The sequence below is a fragment of the Vanrija albida genome, assembly GCF_041260175.1.
Source record: "Vanrija albida strain AlHP1 chromosome Unknown contig_1, whole genome shotgun sequence".
Classification (NCBI taxonomy): domain Eukaryota; kingdom Fungi; phylum Basidiomycota; class Tremellomycetes; order Trichosporonales; family Trichosporonaceae; genus Vanrija; species Vanrija albida.
This window is the reverse complement of record NW_027191420.1, coordinates 2827060-2840879: the sequence shown is the minus strand read 5'-3', so window position 1 is coordinate 2840879 and position 13820 is coordinate 2827060. Positions and strand designations below refer to the sequence as shown.

At 65.9% G+C, this 13820-nt stretch overlaps 6 protein-coding genes and 1 non-coding gene across 7 annotated transcripts; 6 read left to right on the top strand and 1 right to left on the bottom strand.

Annotated features, from left to right (window-relative positions):
- Positions 1 to 848: 848 nt before the first annotated feature.
- On the top strand, positions 849 to 2816 carry inda1_4 (Amino acid permease; the record flags this gene model as incomplete). The annotated part of the gene is made up of 4 exons (XM_069349797.1): positions 849 to 1045; positions 1096 to 1309; positions 1362 to 2064; positions 2131 to 2816. The coding sequence occupies 4 exons, from the start codon at positions 849 to 851 to the stop codon at positions 2814 to 2816; spliced, it is 1800 nt and encodes a 599-aa protein (XP_069213341.1).
- Positions 2817 to 3990: 1174 nt separating this feature from the next.
- On the top strand, positions 3991 to 4564 carry Q8F55_001159 (uncharacterized protein; the record flags this gene model as incomplete). The annotated part of the gene is made up of 3 exons (XM_069349796.1): positions 3991 to 4101; positions 4135 to 4208; positions 4249 to 4564. 3 exons carry the CDS (start codon positions 3991 to 3993, stop codon positions 4562 to 4564), a joined length of 501 nt encoding a protein of 166 aa, XP_069213340.1.
- A 710-nt stretch (positions 4565 to 5274) lies between these two features.
- On the top strand, positions 5275 to 5517 carry Q8F55_001158 (uncharacterized protein; the record flags this gene model as incomplete). The annotated part of the gene is made up of 1 exon (XM_069349795.1): positions 5275 to 5517. The coding sequence occupies one exon, from the start codon at positions 5275 to 5277 to the stop codon at positions 5515 to 5517; it is 243 nt and encodes an 80-aa protein (XP_069213339.1).
- A 273-nt stretch (positions 5518 to 5790) lies between these two features.
- On the top strand, positions 5791 to 5875 carry Q8F55_001157. The gene has a single exon. It is a non-coding gene; the product is annotated as a tRNA-Trp (tRNA).
- Positions 5876 to 7455: 1580 nt separating this feature from the next.
- CHS7_1 (Chitin synthase, class 7) lies at positions 7456 to 10966 on the top strand (the record flags this gene model as incomplete). The annotated part of the gene is made up of 13 exons (XM_069349794.1): positions 7456 to 7673; positions 7724 to 8358; positions 8402 to 8480; positions 8538 to 8959; positions 8998 to 9014; positions 9059 to 9137; positions 9174 to 9565; positions 9602 to 9805; positions 9842 to 9960; positions 9995 to 10229; positions 10276 to 10524; positions 10573 to 10812; positions 10853 to 10966. The coding sequence occupies 13 exons, from the start codon at positions 7456 to 7458 to the stop codon at positions 10964 to 10966; spliced, it is 3003 nt and encodes a 1000-aa protein (XP_069213338.1).
- A 271-nt stretch (positions 10967 to 11237) lies between these two features.
- Q8F55_001155 (uncharacterized protein) lies at positions 11238 to 12196 on the bottom strand (the record flags this gene model as incomplete). Its single annotated transcript, XM_069349793.1, has 2 exons — positions 11238 to 11846; positions 11936 to 12196. 2 exons carry the CDS (start codon positions 12194 to 12196, stop codon positions 11238 to 11240), a joined length of 870 nt encoding a protein of 289 aa, XP_069213337.1.
- A 662-nt stretch (positions 12197 to 12858) lies between these two features.
- On the top strand, positions 12859 to 13788 carry Q8F55_001154 (uncharacterized protein; the record flags this gene model as incomplete). The annotated part of the gene is made up of 3 exons (XM_069349792.1): positions 12859 to 13014; positions 13051 to 13136; positions 13182 to 13788. The coding sequence occupies 3 exons, from the start codon at positions 12859 to 12861 to the stop codon at positions 13786 to 13788; spliced, it is 849 nt and encodes a 282-aa protein (XP_069213336.1).
- Between the last annotated feature and the right edge of the window lie 32 nt (positions 13789 to 13820).

Here is a 13820-nt window from a genome sequence, read left to right as displayed (position 1 = left end):
GGGGCGGAATGGAGCATACACGCATATGTGGAGTCACCGTGTGGTTTTCTTTGACACGGTGACCCTCCTCTGCCGAAAGCCTTTGACCCAGAATGCGGCGGTGAGACAGACAGGCTGCGTTAGATCTGGTCTGTAGCCGCAAACGGTTGTCTCTAAGCGACGGTGAACCCTTGTCCGTCCTAACCGGGGGCGAGGGATTTGGGCAGCATGCATCGACCAGTAGCAGCCGGCGGCTGAAACCATGCAGGATGGCAGAGAGGCGTGTTGTGCAGCTGCTCTGCGGCCTTGACGGCGTTCCAGATCCGACAGCACGGGGTGCACGAGGTGGGGAACGCACGTTAGGCCCCACAAGAACCCACCATCCGACAGGGTGGAGCGTCCACGCTGCGGGGCGTGAGGAGAGAGGAAGGGAACCAGCTAGTGGTGCCAAGGCCGACTGTTATCAGCTGAGGACCCAAGGCGGGCGGGGCGTCGGGGGCGTGCCCATCGCAGCGGCTGCGCTGGCGCTGGCCTTGTCTCGATGCGAGGGGGGGCCTCGAGGCGAATAGCAGCGGGGTACGAGGCGAGGCGAATAGCAGCGGGTCGGGGTACGACGCGAGCGAACAGGATGCGAGGCGAGCGAGCGGCAAGGCAACGCACGCACGCACGCCCGCACGCCGATTGCCGGTGATGTTGGGCTGCTGGGCCATTGGGCTGCCGCCCAAGTGATGTGGCGCGCTGCGCTGGGCCAATCGTCGTGTGGGGCGGGGTATACATGCGACCAGGACGTCCTCTCCCCCGGGCCATATAAACGCGGTGTTGTCGATCCCTGTCTGTCCCGCCCCAGTCTCCCCAGCACAACAGACACAATGGTGCACGTTAACGACGTGGAGAAGAGCTACAGCAACGGCGCCAACCACAAGGCGAGCGGCAAGTTTGAGGACGACGGGACGACGGTCAATGTCATCGCGCCCGAGGATGACTTCTACGACCCGAGCAAGGAGTCGATGGCGACGCGCATGGGCCTCACGTTTGAGAGCTTCAAGCGCGCGCCAGGCAGCACCCGGTGAGTCGCTAGCCCTCCCGTACCTCCCTGCACCGCTGACGCCCGTCCAGCGGCCTCGTCGCCCACGGTGACATCCCGCCCGAGCTCCAGGCGCACGACAACCCGCAGCTCCAGCAGAAGATGAAGCCGCGCCACCTGCAGATGATTGCTGTCGGCGGCTCGATCGGCACAGGTCTCTTTGTCGGTTCGGGCGGTGCGCTCGCCCGCGGCGGCCCGGCCGGTGTCCTCATTGCATGGATTTCCATGGGCGTCATGCTTATCAACGTGAGTGGCGGAGCGGGGCGCGACGGGCTCGAGTGGCGGCTGACGGCCCCAGGTCACCCAGGCTCTCGGTGAAATGGCCATCCTCTACCCCGTCTCGGGCGGCTTCTACACGCTCGCCTCGCGCATGCTCGACCCCTCGTTCGCCTTCGCCATGGGCTGGAACTACGTCTTCCAGTGGCTCGCTATCCTCCCCCTCGAGATCACGGTCGCCGGCAACACGGTCCAGTACTGGAACACGCCCGTACCCCTCGGCGCGTGGATCACAATCTTCTACATCCTGACCATCTTCGTCTGCGTGCTCGGCACACTGGGCTACGCAGAGGAAGAGTTCTGGTCGTCGTGTCTCAAGCTCGCCGTCGTCATCATCTTCATCATCATCGGTATCGTCTGTATCGCCGGTGGCGGCCCCAAGAGCGGCTCGTACAGCGAGTACATTGGCGGCAGGTACTGGCAGAACCCGGGCGCCTTTGCCAACGGCTTCAAGGGCGTGTGCTCCGTGTTCGTGACGGCCGCCTTCTCGTTCGCCGGCACCGAGCTCGTCGGCCTCGCCGCTACCGAGACGCCCAACCCCCGCCAGACCATGCCCTCGGCCGTCAAGAACACGTTCTGGCGCATCACCCTCATCTACATCACCTCGCTCACCATCATCGGCCTCGCGCTCCCCTACGACGAGCCCCTCCTCAAGGTCGGCACCGGTGCCCAGGCGTCGCCCTTCGTCATTGTCATGAAGAAGGCCGGCATCAACGGTCTTGACCGTGAGTATTGTGGCGAGCAGCCGCTGCCGCGCACCGACCCACACCTGACACTGACCCCTCCCCCAGACCTCGTCAACATCACCATCTGTATCTCGGTCCTGTCGATCGGTCTCTCGGCCGTCTACGCCGGCTCGCGTACCCTCTGTGCGCTCGCCGAGACTGGCTACGCGCCCCGCATGTTCGCCTACGTCGACAAGGCCGGCCGCCCGCTCGTCGCCGTCATCCTTCTCCTCGCCACCGGCCCGCTCGCCTACATCAACCTCGCGTCGGTCGGCTCGCAGGTGTTCGACTGGCTCCTCGCGCTCTCGGGTCTCTCGACCCTCTTCACCTGGCTCGCCATCTGCATCACCCACATCCGCTTCCGCCGCGCCTGGAAGGTCCAGGGCCACTCGGTCGAGGAGCTCCCCTTCCAGGCCCTCGGCGGCATCTACGGCTCGTACCTCGGCTCGATCCTCATTGTCCTCATCATCATCGCCCAGTTCTACGTTGCCGTCTGGCCGCTCGGTGACCCCGTCCACGGCCGCAAGGCTGCCGAGGAGTTCTTCAAGCTCTTCCTCGCCGCGCCCGTCGTGCTTGCCTTCTGGATCTGGGGCTACCTCTGGAAGCGCGGCCTCCCCCGCCGCGCCCACGAGATCGACCTCGACACTGGCCGCAAGAGCTGGCTCTCGGTCGAGGAGATGCGCGCGTGGCGTGCCGAGCGCAGGGCTGCGCCGTGGTACATCCGCGTCTACCGCATCCTCTTCTCCAACTAGACGAGTCGCGTGCGGGCTTGTGAGAAGGAAGGACAAAGTCAAAACACCAATGCCGGCTGCCGTTAATCAGAGTAGTTGTCGAGTAGTTGTCGTAGTTAGTACCATGCAGTCGTTGTAGTCGTGGACGGCGTGGAGAAGGGCAAGGGCGAGCGGGGGGGCGGGCGGGCGGGGGGGGGCGCTGTTGCGGTGTGGCACAATGCCACGTTTGTGAGCTTGGGCACTCGCCTCGCGGTGCGAGATGGCCACCAAGAACCCCAGCGAAGCTTGTACGCTCACATACCGTCGAGTACACGGCAAGCTGGCGATAATGGTCGGAGCCGAGCCACGCCGGCGGTATGGGCCACGAGATGGACGAGTAAGAGGCCGAGCGGCATGCTCGGTGCGTCGCGTGAGCATGGCCCACACTCGTATCTGAATGGCCCCTCCCCCCGGTGGTCGCCTCGTCTGCTCCCCCGCCGTCGATGGGTGCCGTCCCACAACATACCGTGGGAGCCGGGGTCGCCACTACGAGCCAGCCGGCCCCTCGCCCCCTCGCTCGCATCCACCCGCATCCACCGCACCCCCGCACATGCCGCGGCTCGTTCTAAGAATACCTAGCCGGGGCAGGCAGGAGCCGGTGGGAGCGAGCGGGCGTGACTGGTGCGCTCTTGGCGACGAGCGCCGCATGGACGTTTTGCACGTTTCTAGCTGCCGCTGACCCATGACCCCAGCTGGCTCCCCATTCCGCGATCCTTGGCCCGTCTCACGAGGCAGGCGTCGTAGCCGCGCCTCGCCTGCATCCTGCGTCGCAGTCACGCGGCATGCAGTCGTCTCCGGGCGCAGGGCATGCACTCGTCTGCACGCTCGCTGACAGCCGGCGTCTGGCTGCGCTGCGCTGCACGTCGCCCATGGCGCTGCCAAGCACAAGCAGCGATAAACGTGCTTCGGTGCCCCAGTCGCCTGGCGCGCCGGGGCGGCTGAGGCGCGCTGGCGTGATCTCGCAAGGTGGATGGGAGCGCGCGGCGCGGCGCGGCGCCAAGGCTCGGCTCGGCAGGTCCAGGTCGTGCGAGCGACGCCAGCCAGTGGCGACGTGCTGGGCCACGAAGCTGAGCCGGGGGGGTGGTGCCTTGCCGCCCCTCTGCTCACATAAGAGCACGCACGCGTGGGACGCCGGCTCGCCGGCCCCCAAAGCACAATGGAGCGCACATTACCGCAGTACGAGGCGCGCCGCGGGTCGGCGAGCAGCGGGTCGTCGACGGCGCCGGGGGCATCATCGCTGGCCCCGCCCCGCCGCACATCCACCATCGTGAGCTCCCCCCCTAGATACAGCTGACCCCAGTCCATCGGCACCGTCATGTCGGCGCGCGCCGCGCTCGATCTGCTCGCAAGCAGCCGCGCCCACCAGGACCAGCAGTGCGTCTGCGCCTCCGCCCCCAACTGACTCTCGCCGCAGCTACGCCGCGGCCGTGCTCCGCTCGTACGTCGGCTTCAAGGTCGACCGCGGCAAGACAAAGGGCTACGTGAGCTTCAAGCTCGCCATGCTCGAGTACCAGCTGCCCGCGCAGTTCGCCGACCTCGCGCTCGGCGTCAGGAGGGAGTATGGCCTCGGGTTTGCCGGCAGCGCGCGCGTCGACGCGCTCAGCGAGCAGCTCGCCTCGCTCGCCCCCGTCGTGCGCGTCCCCACGGCCACGGACGACCCGCCGCCGCCGTACGTCGGCGAGGCGCCCGCGTACGAGGCGCGCTGGGTCCCGCCCGGCGTCGCGTGCTAGTGGATCGAGGCTGGCTGCCCACGTTGTACCTGCTCTACGAGTGTACCATATGTATGTGCATTAGCTGTGTCCCGTCCAGCGGGTTGCCCCCCGAGCGGGTTGTGTGAGCGCGGGCTCGCCAGGTCGTGCGAGCGGCGAGCTGCAGCGCTCGTGTGAGCGCGAGCTCGTCAACGTGTCGTGTGAGCGGCGAGGGCGAGGTCACATCAGCGGGCATAGTGGGCTGGTGAGCGGGCTGCCGAGAACACGGAGGCGGATGGAGCCCCCATGTCTCCACGTCTCCACGTTCCTGGCCACCGTGATTGAGATCGATCGACCGACCGAGGTGCGCTACTGTGGAGAGTCGTGCGGCGGCGTGCATGGTGGGGGTATGGACAGAGCATCAGCTGGAGCAATACATGCAGAAGTCGTGGTGGGCGCATCATGAGGTGGCGCTGGAGGGTGGCTTGGGGTATCATCGAGTTGTAGGTCATCGGGCCGACTGTCCCGTCCCCTCTGCTGCTGTTGCGATTCAAACGGCGCCTCTCTCTCGCATCGGCTCGCCGTGACCACCTCCGAGACGCAGCGAATGCCGCCGCCACGCGCCGAGCGCTGATGCGGCGTGCGACGAGGGACCGGAGTGCGCCTCGCCGTCGTCGCCTCGCCGTCGTGCGACGCCGACACCGGCGCATATAAGCCAGCGCGCGACCACGCAGTCGGCGGCGGCATGCACCATGAAGCTCTTCCCAACGCTCCTGCTCCTCGCCACCGCGCCGCTCGCCGCAGCGTGGCCGGTCGTGATCAACCCCACCGTCGTGCCGAGGCAAGACGACGCCAGCGCAAACGACACGTGCTACCCCGATTGCGTCTACCTCCCCGACCCGCGCTGGTGCTCCGACAAGTGTGGCCAGGACTGGGTGCGCGGGGGATACCGCCACCAGTGGTGCGGGTGGCTTTCGTTCCAGTGCTGCTGTTAGGTGGGTCGTGGTGGGCTGCGGGGTACGGCTGACGGCAGTTACGTCTGACGGAAAGCGGGTGAGACAGGAAAGGGAGGACGGCGCGAGGTCGCTCGGACATGTATCGTGATGCTTGAGGTCGCTGGGGTGGCCTGTCTCTGATGCACACTCGACGCGGCGAGGAAGGCAAGTCGAGCGATACACCGCGACCCCTCCTCCACCCCAGCCGCCCGACATCCCTCCCCTCCGCGACCACTCATGACCCCCTCAACCCTCCCCGCAGCACCAAGAAATCACCCCTTAGCTCAGTTGGCAGAGCGTGAGATTCCAATTGGAATGTGTATCCTCAAGGTCATCCGTTCAAGTCGGGTAGGGGTGGGTGATTAGGACGAGCGTCCGTTTTTGGGGTCGGTCGACGGCGGGGACGCAGACGGACGGATGGGGTTGGTCGGCGGCGGTGCGGTCGCCGGAAGGACGGCGCTGCCCTGAGGCGAGCGAGCGAGCGGTCGGCGGGCTTGGCGTCGGTGCGAAGGGCGGTGTGAGTACTGCCATGCCTGTCAGTTGGGGTGGGTGTCAGTCGCCGTCGCTGGTCGTCGTTCAATGCGCATTCTTGCTGGCAATGTTGCAGAAGAGACGAGGCAGTTGCAAGTGTCGAACAAAGGGGAAGGCAGCCGGGGGTGGCCTAGTGCATGACGTCATTGACTATTGTTACACGTCGCCAAACCCGGCGCGTCCATCTTTGACTTTTTGACTTTGTCGCTTGTTGTTGCTGCGGCTCTCGTCGTCTGCGAGCTGCGCGCCGGCGGTGCTCGCGCTGCTGTAAATAGTCTGGCCGTGACTGTCTCGAATAGACACTGTACAGCACTACACAGCGCACAGCGCACAGCAGCAGCAGCACCGTGGACGCACATGGACGCGCAGCGCCTCGAAAAGTCGAGGAACGCCAGGCCCGACTGCGGTCTGGCACTTGGCTCCTTGGCCAGGCTTCTTGGCCTACATTGCAAGGCACTGGGGTGCGCGTGAATCGCCCGTCCACGTCGCGTCGTTGTCGTCTTCGTCGTCGTTGTGCAGCAGTGCGACACTGGGCCAATGCATTGATCGTCGCGCCCGCCCGTGGGTGCGAACCCAGGACGAGGCGTCCGCCATGTCGCCGCCACTGTTTCGATCGGGCCGTCAAAGTCATGCTCGCCGACAGCCTGCTCACTCCGCCAAGCATTGCCCAACGTCCCGCTCGCACTCTGCGGCGCTGTATGACTCTGTGCCGCGGGGCTCGGAGCTGCTGCGGCGGTGCCCTACCCTGTCACCCGTACCGCCATGACGACGCGCCACGGCGCGCGGCGATGATCAGGCCGGCCGGGCCTTCCCCCGCCGTCGCACAGTGACACCTTCACACCCTAGTCTTGTCGTCGCCGTCAGTCATTGTCGTCGTCGCGTCGTCACAATCGTCCCCCGCCGCCGTCCCCCCCAATCCCCGCCCTAGCCCACTCCCCCCCTGGTTCCTAATTTACCACTCTGCGCGACGGTCGAGGCGATGCACCGCTGCATGCACTCTGCACACGCGACGAGCGTCGGAATCACCGAGCGCGGGCGACCCCTCCCCCTCCCCCTCGGCTCCTCCCCCGTCTGTCTCGCGCGCGTCCCCGAGCGCAGTCTCGCACCTGGCACTGGCGCTGGCACCGGCACTGGCACACTGCACCTGACCCAGACTCGCCGCCATGGCTTCCTGCGGGCGAGGCGAGGGCGGGGCGGGCGGCGCGGCGCGGGCTCACGGGGGCGCTGTGCTGGCGCTGTGCTGGCGTTCACCTCGGGGCTGGCTGGGCCTATTGATCATGCTTTGTCGTTCTGAGGCTCGTCGCTCGCTCGCTCCCCTCTCTGGTCGACTACTAATCTCCTAGACCCTTGCCTCTTACAACTCGTCTCTTGCTTCTCTACTCAACTTCAACCCACACCACTCGCGTCATGAGTCAGTACAACGACCCAGGCGTCCTAGGCGCACCGGGCTACCCCCCTCCCGGCCCCTCCCCCCGCCTCGACGTAGGCACTCCCCAGTCCGATTCGAGCGTGCCGAGCTGGGCCTCGAGACCCGTCGCCTCTGGCCCCCCAACCCGTGCCCCGTCGCCGACGGCGCACAACGGCCGCTGGGAGGAGGCCGAGGAGCACGCACCCCTCACCCAAAAGTACGTCGCCGCCGTCACCGTCGTCGCCTCCACCGCTCACACCCCCCTAGCGCCGTCGGTGCAAGCGGCTACGCCAACCCGTATGAGCCCACTGCGTACGACCAGAACCCGTACGCCGCGAACCCAGCTCCGTACGAAGCTGGCCAGGCAGCACCCGGCAGCCAGGCCTCGGGCGGCCGTATTCGCTTCAATGCCTCACCCCGCCCCGGCCGCTCGCCGGCCCCGCCATACTCGTACCCGCCCAACGCTGCCGGCGGCTACGCGCCCCTCGACTCCGAGGTCAACCTCGCTACCGGTGGCTACAACCCCAACGAGCCCCTGCCCCCTGGCGTGGGCCCCAGCGGGCCCTACCCCTTCCTCGACATGCCCGTCGCCATGCCGGCCAACTCGCGCGCCGCCCGCGACCAGGCGTTCATGCAGCGCCAGGCGACCCACTTACGCCGCGGCCAGACCCGCAAGGTCAAGCTTACTGGCGGTCACTGGATCCAGGACTATGTCGTCCCCGGCGGCGTGGCCAACAAGATTGAGCCAAAGTGGCTCGCCATGGGCGCAAAGAACGAGTTCACCCACATGCGCTACACGGCTGCCACCTGCGACCCCGACGACTTCACCACCGAGAACGGGTGGAGCCTGCGTGCAAAGCAGTATAACCGCGAGACCGAGCTCCTGATTGCTGTGACGAGCTGTGGGTGCCGCCAGGGTTCTCTGACGCTGACTGCTGCGCACAGACAACGAGGACAAGCTGCTCTACTCTCGCACACTTCACGCGCTCATGACCAACATTCGCGACATTTGCAACACCAAGGCGTGAGTGCGAGGTGCAAGGAAGGAAGCGATCGCGAGCTGTGGCTTACATGGCGCAAGGTCCAAGTACTGGAGAAAATGCGCGGAGGAGGGCAGACCAGCGTGGCAGCGCATCACGATCGCGCTCGTCGCCGACGGCCTCGAGCCCATGGACACGTCGGTGCTCGACCTGCTTGCGACCGTTGGCGTGTTCCAGGACGGTGTCATGAAGAAGTCGGTCAACAACAAGCCGACCACGGCCCACATCTTCGAGTACACGACCCAGTTATCGGTCGACACGACGCCCAAGCTCATTGTCCCCGAGCCGGGCAACAAGGACAACCTCGTCCCGGTGCAGATCATCTTTGTGCTCAAGCAGGCCAATGCGAAGAAGATCAACTCGCACAGGTGGCTCTTCAACGCAATTGGCCGTCAGCTCGAGCCTGAGATCTGTGTCCTTCTCGACGCTGGTACCAAGCCGGGTCACAAGGCCGTCTACTACTGTGGGTCCAAGGGTACGGGCACAGCTGACTCTGTGCAGTGTGGGAAGCATTCTTTGTGCGTTGTTCCAGCGCCACCGGGCCTTAGTACTGACCCACCAGAACAACCCCAACCTCGGTGGCGCCTGTGGCGAGATCCACGCCATGATCAAGGGCGGCAAGAAGCTCATCAACCCGCTTGGTTCGTCGTGTCCGTGCGAGGAATGCTGACTGGTAGTCGCTGCTCAGAACTTTGAGTACAAGATGTCCAACATCCTCGACAAGCCACTCGAGAGCTCCTTTGGCTATGTCTCGGTGCTTCCTGGTGCCTTCTCGGCGTACCGCTTCAAGGCCATCCAGGGCCGCCCGCTCGAGCAGTACTTCCACGGTGACCACACCATGGCCGCCCGCCTCGGCAAGAAGGGAGTGAATGGCATGTCCATCTTCACCAAGAACATGTTCCTTGCCGAGGACCGTATCCTCTGCTTCGAGCTCGTCGCCAAGGCCAAGGCCAAGTGGACGCTCGCGTACGTCAAGCCTTCCAAGGCCGAGACGGACGTTCCCGAGCAGGCGGCCGAGCTCATCGGCCAGCGCCGCCGCTGGCTCAACGGTTCCTTTGCTGCCTCTGTCGTGAGTCGCACAGTAAATGGCCACGCTCACCCCCAGTACTCTACTCTCCGCTTCTACCGCATCTACAGGAGCTCGCACAACCCGATCCGCATGTTCTTCTTCCACATCCAGGCTCTTTACAACCTCTGCAACCTCATCTTTGCGTGGTTTGCCCTCGCCAACATGTGGCTTACGTTCTCGCTCATCATCCAGCTGGTTCCCAAGACGACCGGTACCTTCCTCTCTGGCAACCTTACGATTGTGAGCGGCATTAGTGGGCGGAAAACTGACCAGCAGACGCACTGGGTGAACCTGTCCCTCGAGTGGATCTACCTCGGGTTCCTCGCGCTCCAGTTCATCATGGCTCTCGGCAACCGTCCAAAGGGCGAGAAGGGGCTGTACATCACCACCTTTGTGTGAGTGGTACTTCTGACTTGCCTCTGACATTAGCGTCTACGCCGCCTTGTCCGCCTACCTCATTCTCTGCTCCATCCTCCTCTCGGTTGTGGCGTTCAAGGGTGCACTCGGTGGACCGGGAACTGCGTTAGAAAAGGTCAAGACCCTGTTCAACGCGACCAACGGTGTGCTTGTGGCAGCCCTTGCGTCCACCGTTGGTATCTACCTCATCGCGTCGATCCTGTATGCCGACCCGTGGCACATGTTCTCGTCGTTCCCGTCTTACCTGGTAAGTGGAGCCAAGACGGTTGAAACCCTTGCTCACCTCGACCTAGCTCATGGCCCCGAGCTTCACCAACGTTCTCAACGTGTACGCCTTCTGCAACCTGCACGACGTGTCGTGGGGAACCAAGGGCAGCGACAAGGCCGACGCGCTTCCGGACGTGAAGACTGGCGAAAAGGGCGACGCTGTCGAGGAGACGATGGTGGACGAGGGCGAGCTGAACAAGTCTTTCGAGGAGACGGTCAAGCGCGCTACGACGCCTCTCAAGATTGTTGTTGAGAAGGAGACTCCGAGCATGGACGTGAGTGGCCGAGGTGTGGTCGAGGCAAGGCGCTGCTGACACAAGCAGGACCAAAACAAGACGTTCCGCACCAACCTCGTGGCGGTGTGGCTTCTGACCAACGGCGCGCTGGCCATTTTCGTCCAGTTTGCCAACGGGCTCGACATGTCGGCGTCGCTTGTCAAGCAGTGCCTCGACGCGAGCTTTGACAGGTTCTCCAACGGTGCCAACGTCAACGTGACCGAGACGAGGCAGTGTGTCACGAACGCGGTCGACCTGCAGAGCAACGAGCTCAAGGACAAGCAGGCGGTGGGTGCAGGGCGGAGGTGTGCGTGCTGACGATGCCCAGGCCTACTTCAAGTTCCTCCTCTGGGCGACGTTCGGCCTCACTGCCGTGCGCTTTATCGGGTGCCTGTGGTACTGGTTCAAGCGCCAGCTCGGCCGCGGCTTCCGCAAGAACTAAGGGGGTGGGGGGAGCAGGGTGCGGCACGGGGATGCTGCGCGGGGTGTGGCGCGTTGGCGCTTTGTCGTTTGTTGTCTGACTTGACACTACGCATAGATTGTATATAGACGGACGTTACTGCTGGCAGTTGAGTTTCATGTGACCTGTTGGAGGTGCGTGTAGCCTGGGGCGAGATGTACAGGGAGGAGCGAGGACGTGTTACATTCACACTGAGTTGATAGCTGCCATCTCTGTACATACAAACTCGACAGGTGGTCGCGACGGAGCCGCCCTACCACTTGCCGCGCACCTTGTCCTGCCACTCGGGGTCGTAGCTCTTGTCCCCGCCGAGCTGGAGCGGCGCGGCCCCAGGCGCATTCGCGACGGCCCGCTCGATGCTGGTACTGAGGACCTCCGACTCGCTGTCGTCAGCCACGCACCACCACAAAACCCACGCCTTGGCACCAAGCCAGTCAGCCGCAAACTCGAAGCGCAGCGCGCCCGCCTTGCCCCCCACAGCAGAGGGCACGACCACGTCGACGCGGTACCCCGCGCGGTCGGAGCCCTCTCTGCCGACCTTGGCGATGGCGTGGAGGGGGACGGCGATGGCGGCGAGGGGTGCGGTGTCGAGCACCGCCGGCCAGCCGGTCTCGATGGGCGCTGGTACGGGGGGCGCGGTCGTCGCGGCCGCGGGAGTGGGGGCCGGTGCTGCGCCCTCGGCTGGCTCGGCCTCGTCCCCGCGCCCCGCGCTCAGGCTGAAGCGCCGCACAGAGTGGAGGAAGCGCGCGCCGAGCCCGTCGCCGCCGCCTTGCTTTGGCGGGCTGAGCGGCGCGGGCGGGTGCGCCGGGGCCGGGCGCGCGGAAAAGACGGGTGCGCCGGGTGTCTGGGGGAGGAGCACGAGCTGGGTATGGGGGCGTGAGCGGCTGATCGGCGGCGGCGGCGCTGTGTCCCCCCCGGCGGCGCTGCCCCCCCCCCCCACCCGCAACCCACCTCAGTCACGCCGACGCGCACGCGCCAGAACCACGTCCCCGCCTCGGGTGTGCGCGCGCCGCCTCCCCCAGCGGCAGGGGGCACGTCGAGCTTGTTGGTCGTCGCGTAGCTCAGCCGCCGCCCGCCCGACATGACGCGCGCGAGGCCGCCCTCCTCCTCGGCGAGGGAGGACCGCCGGCTGCCGAGGCTGCCGACCGTGATGACCGCGAGCGCGGGGTACGTGTTGCGCGGGGGCTCTGGGGTGGCGGTGAGGAAGTCCATTTGGTGTGGGTGGGGTTGAGGGGGAGAGGGGGAGAGAGAAGACGAGGAAGGGGATGGACTGGAATGCGACACGTTCTTGTGGGCGCAACGAGCCGCGGGCTGCTCGATACAGCCTGGCCTGCTCGTCGCCACATTCCGCGAGCCGGTCACGGGGCGAGGAGCGGCACCCGGCGACGGGCGCTGCGCCCGTCAACGCCTGTCGCACTGTCTCTGTCGCATCACGCGCCAGCACGAGCTGATCAATTGTCGCGCCGGTCTGGACTTCGCGACGGCGACTGTGGCAGGACGCCGTGGCGGTGCGGGCGGGCGGGCGGGTGGCGACGCGACGCGTCGGTCGACACGTCGGTTGCCGGCGGTGCTTGCTTGGCCCGGATCCTGGATCCACCTCGGACTCTGCATGCTCCCGACGGCCGCGTACTGCACGTCGTGCTGCTTGTCGTCGCCGCCATGCATGCTGGCGACAACGCCGCAACCACGCCCCCTCGCCACCCCCGGACCCACCCGCCCACCCAACCCCGCCTCCACCCGTATCCCCTCCCCCCACATACACCCTTGCGCTATGTGTGGCAACGACGCCCCCCGACCAAGATACCATCTTTGTCACATCACATACCTTCCCTCGTTGCACGCAGGTTGCACGCCCCAACGCCCACTCGACCACAATGCTCGCCACTACCTGGACGCTTCTCGCAACGCTCGTCGCTGCCGGCGGCGTGGCCGCGCGCAACGAGCAGATCCCCCTGCTGTCAGGCTACACAGGCAACGACGGGAGCCGCGTCCCCGTCCGGCTGCACGTCATGAGCCGGTGCCCCGATGCTGTGAGTTGGGCCTGGGGGCTGAGCTGACCCCTCTAGCGCCGGTGCGAGGCCGTGTTCGAGGAGGTGGTGAAAACCGAGGGCATCGACGACAAGATCGACCTCACCCTTGGCATGCTGGGCAAGTGAGTCGCAAGTCGCACTCCCTCCGGGCACACGCTGACCCCCAGGCTCAACCCCGAGGCAGAGTACGGCGTCGAGTGCATGCACGGCGACCTCGAGTGCGCGGGCGACGCGCACCAGCTGTGCTTGGTCGAGAACCTGCCCCTGGCGCAGTGGTACGCCGTGCTGAGCTGCATGAACTTTGGCCACTTCCCCGGCGCGATCGGCCAGCTGGCCTTCACGCGCAAGTGCGTCGAAGCCTCCGGCGTCGACTGGTGGGGCTCTGGCGTGGGGCGGTGTATCCAGGGCCGGCACCCGGAGCGCTCGGCGCTCGTGGACAAGCACGACCCCGAGCAGCCCGTCGCGGCCATCAACAGCACCGACGAGGCGTGGGCGTACGAGCCTGAGAATGAGGGGCTCGGGCGCCGCGCCCGCCGCCTGCTGCGCGACTCGGTCAACCAGACCGTCAGCGACGGCATCAAGAAGAGCTGCACCATCCGCATCACGAGCACGCTCAGCACGCGCTACCGCGACTGCGTGGTCGACGGCGGCGTGTGGAAGGGCTGCAACGACGGGCATGAGGCGGTGGATTTCGTAAAGGCGATCAACGAGGAGCACGACAACCTGGCCAGACTGAAGCGCATCGCCATTCCGGCGTGGTGGACGCTGCAGTAGGCGGGGCGCGAGGCGCGGACACGATCTTGTAC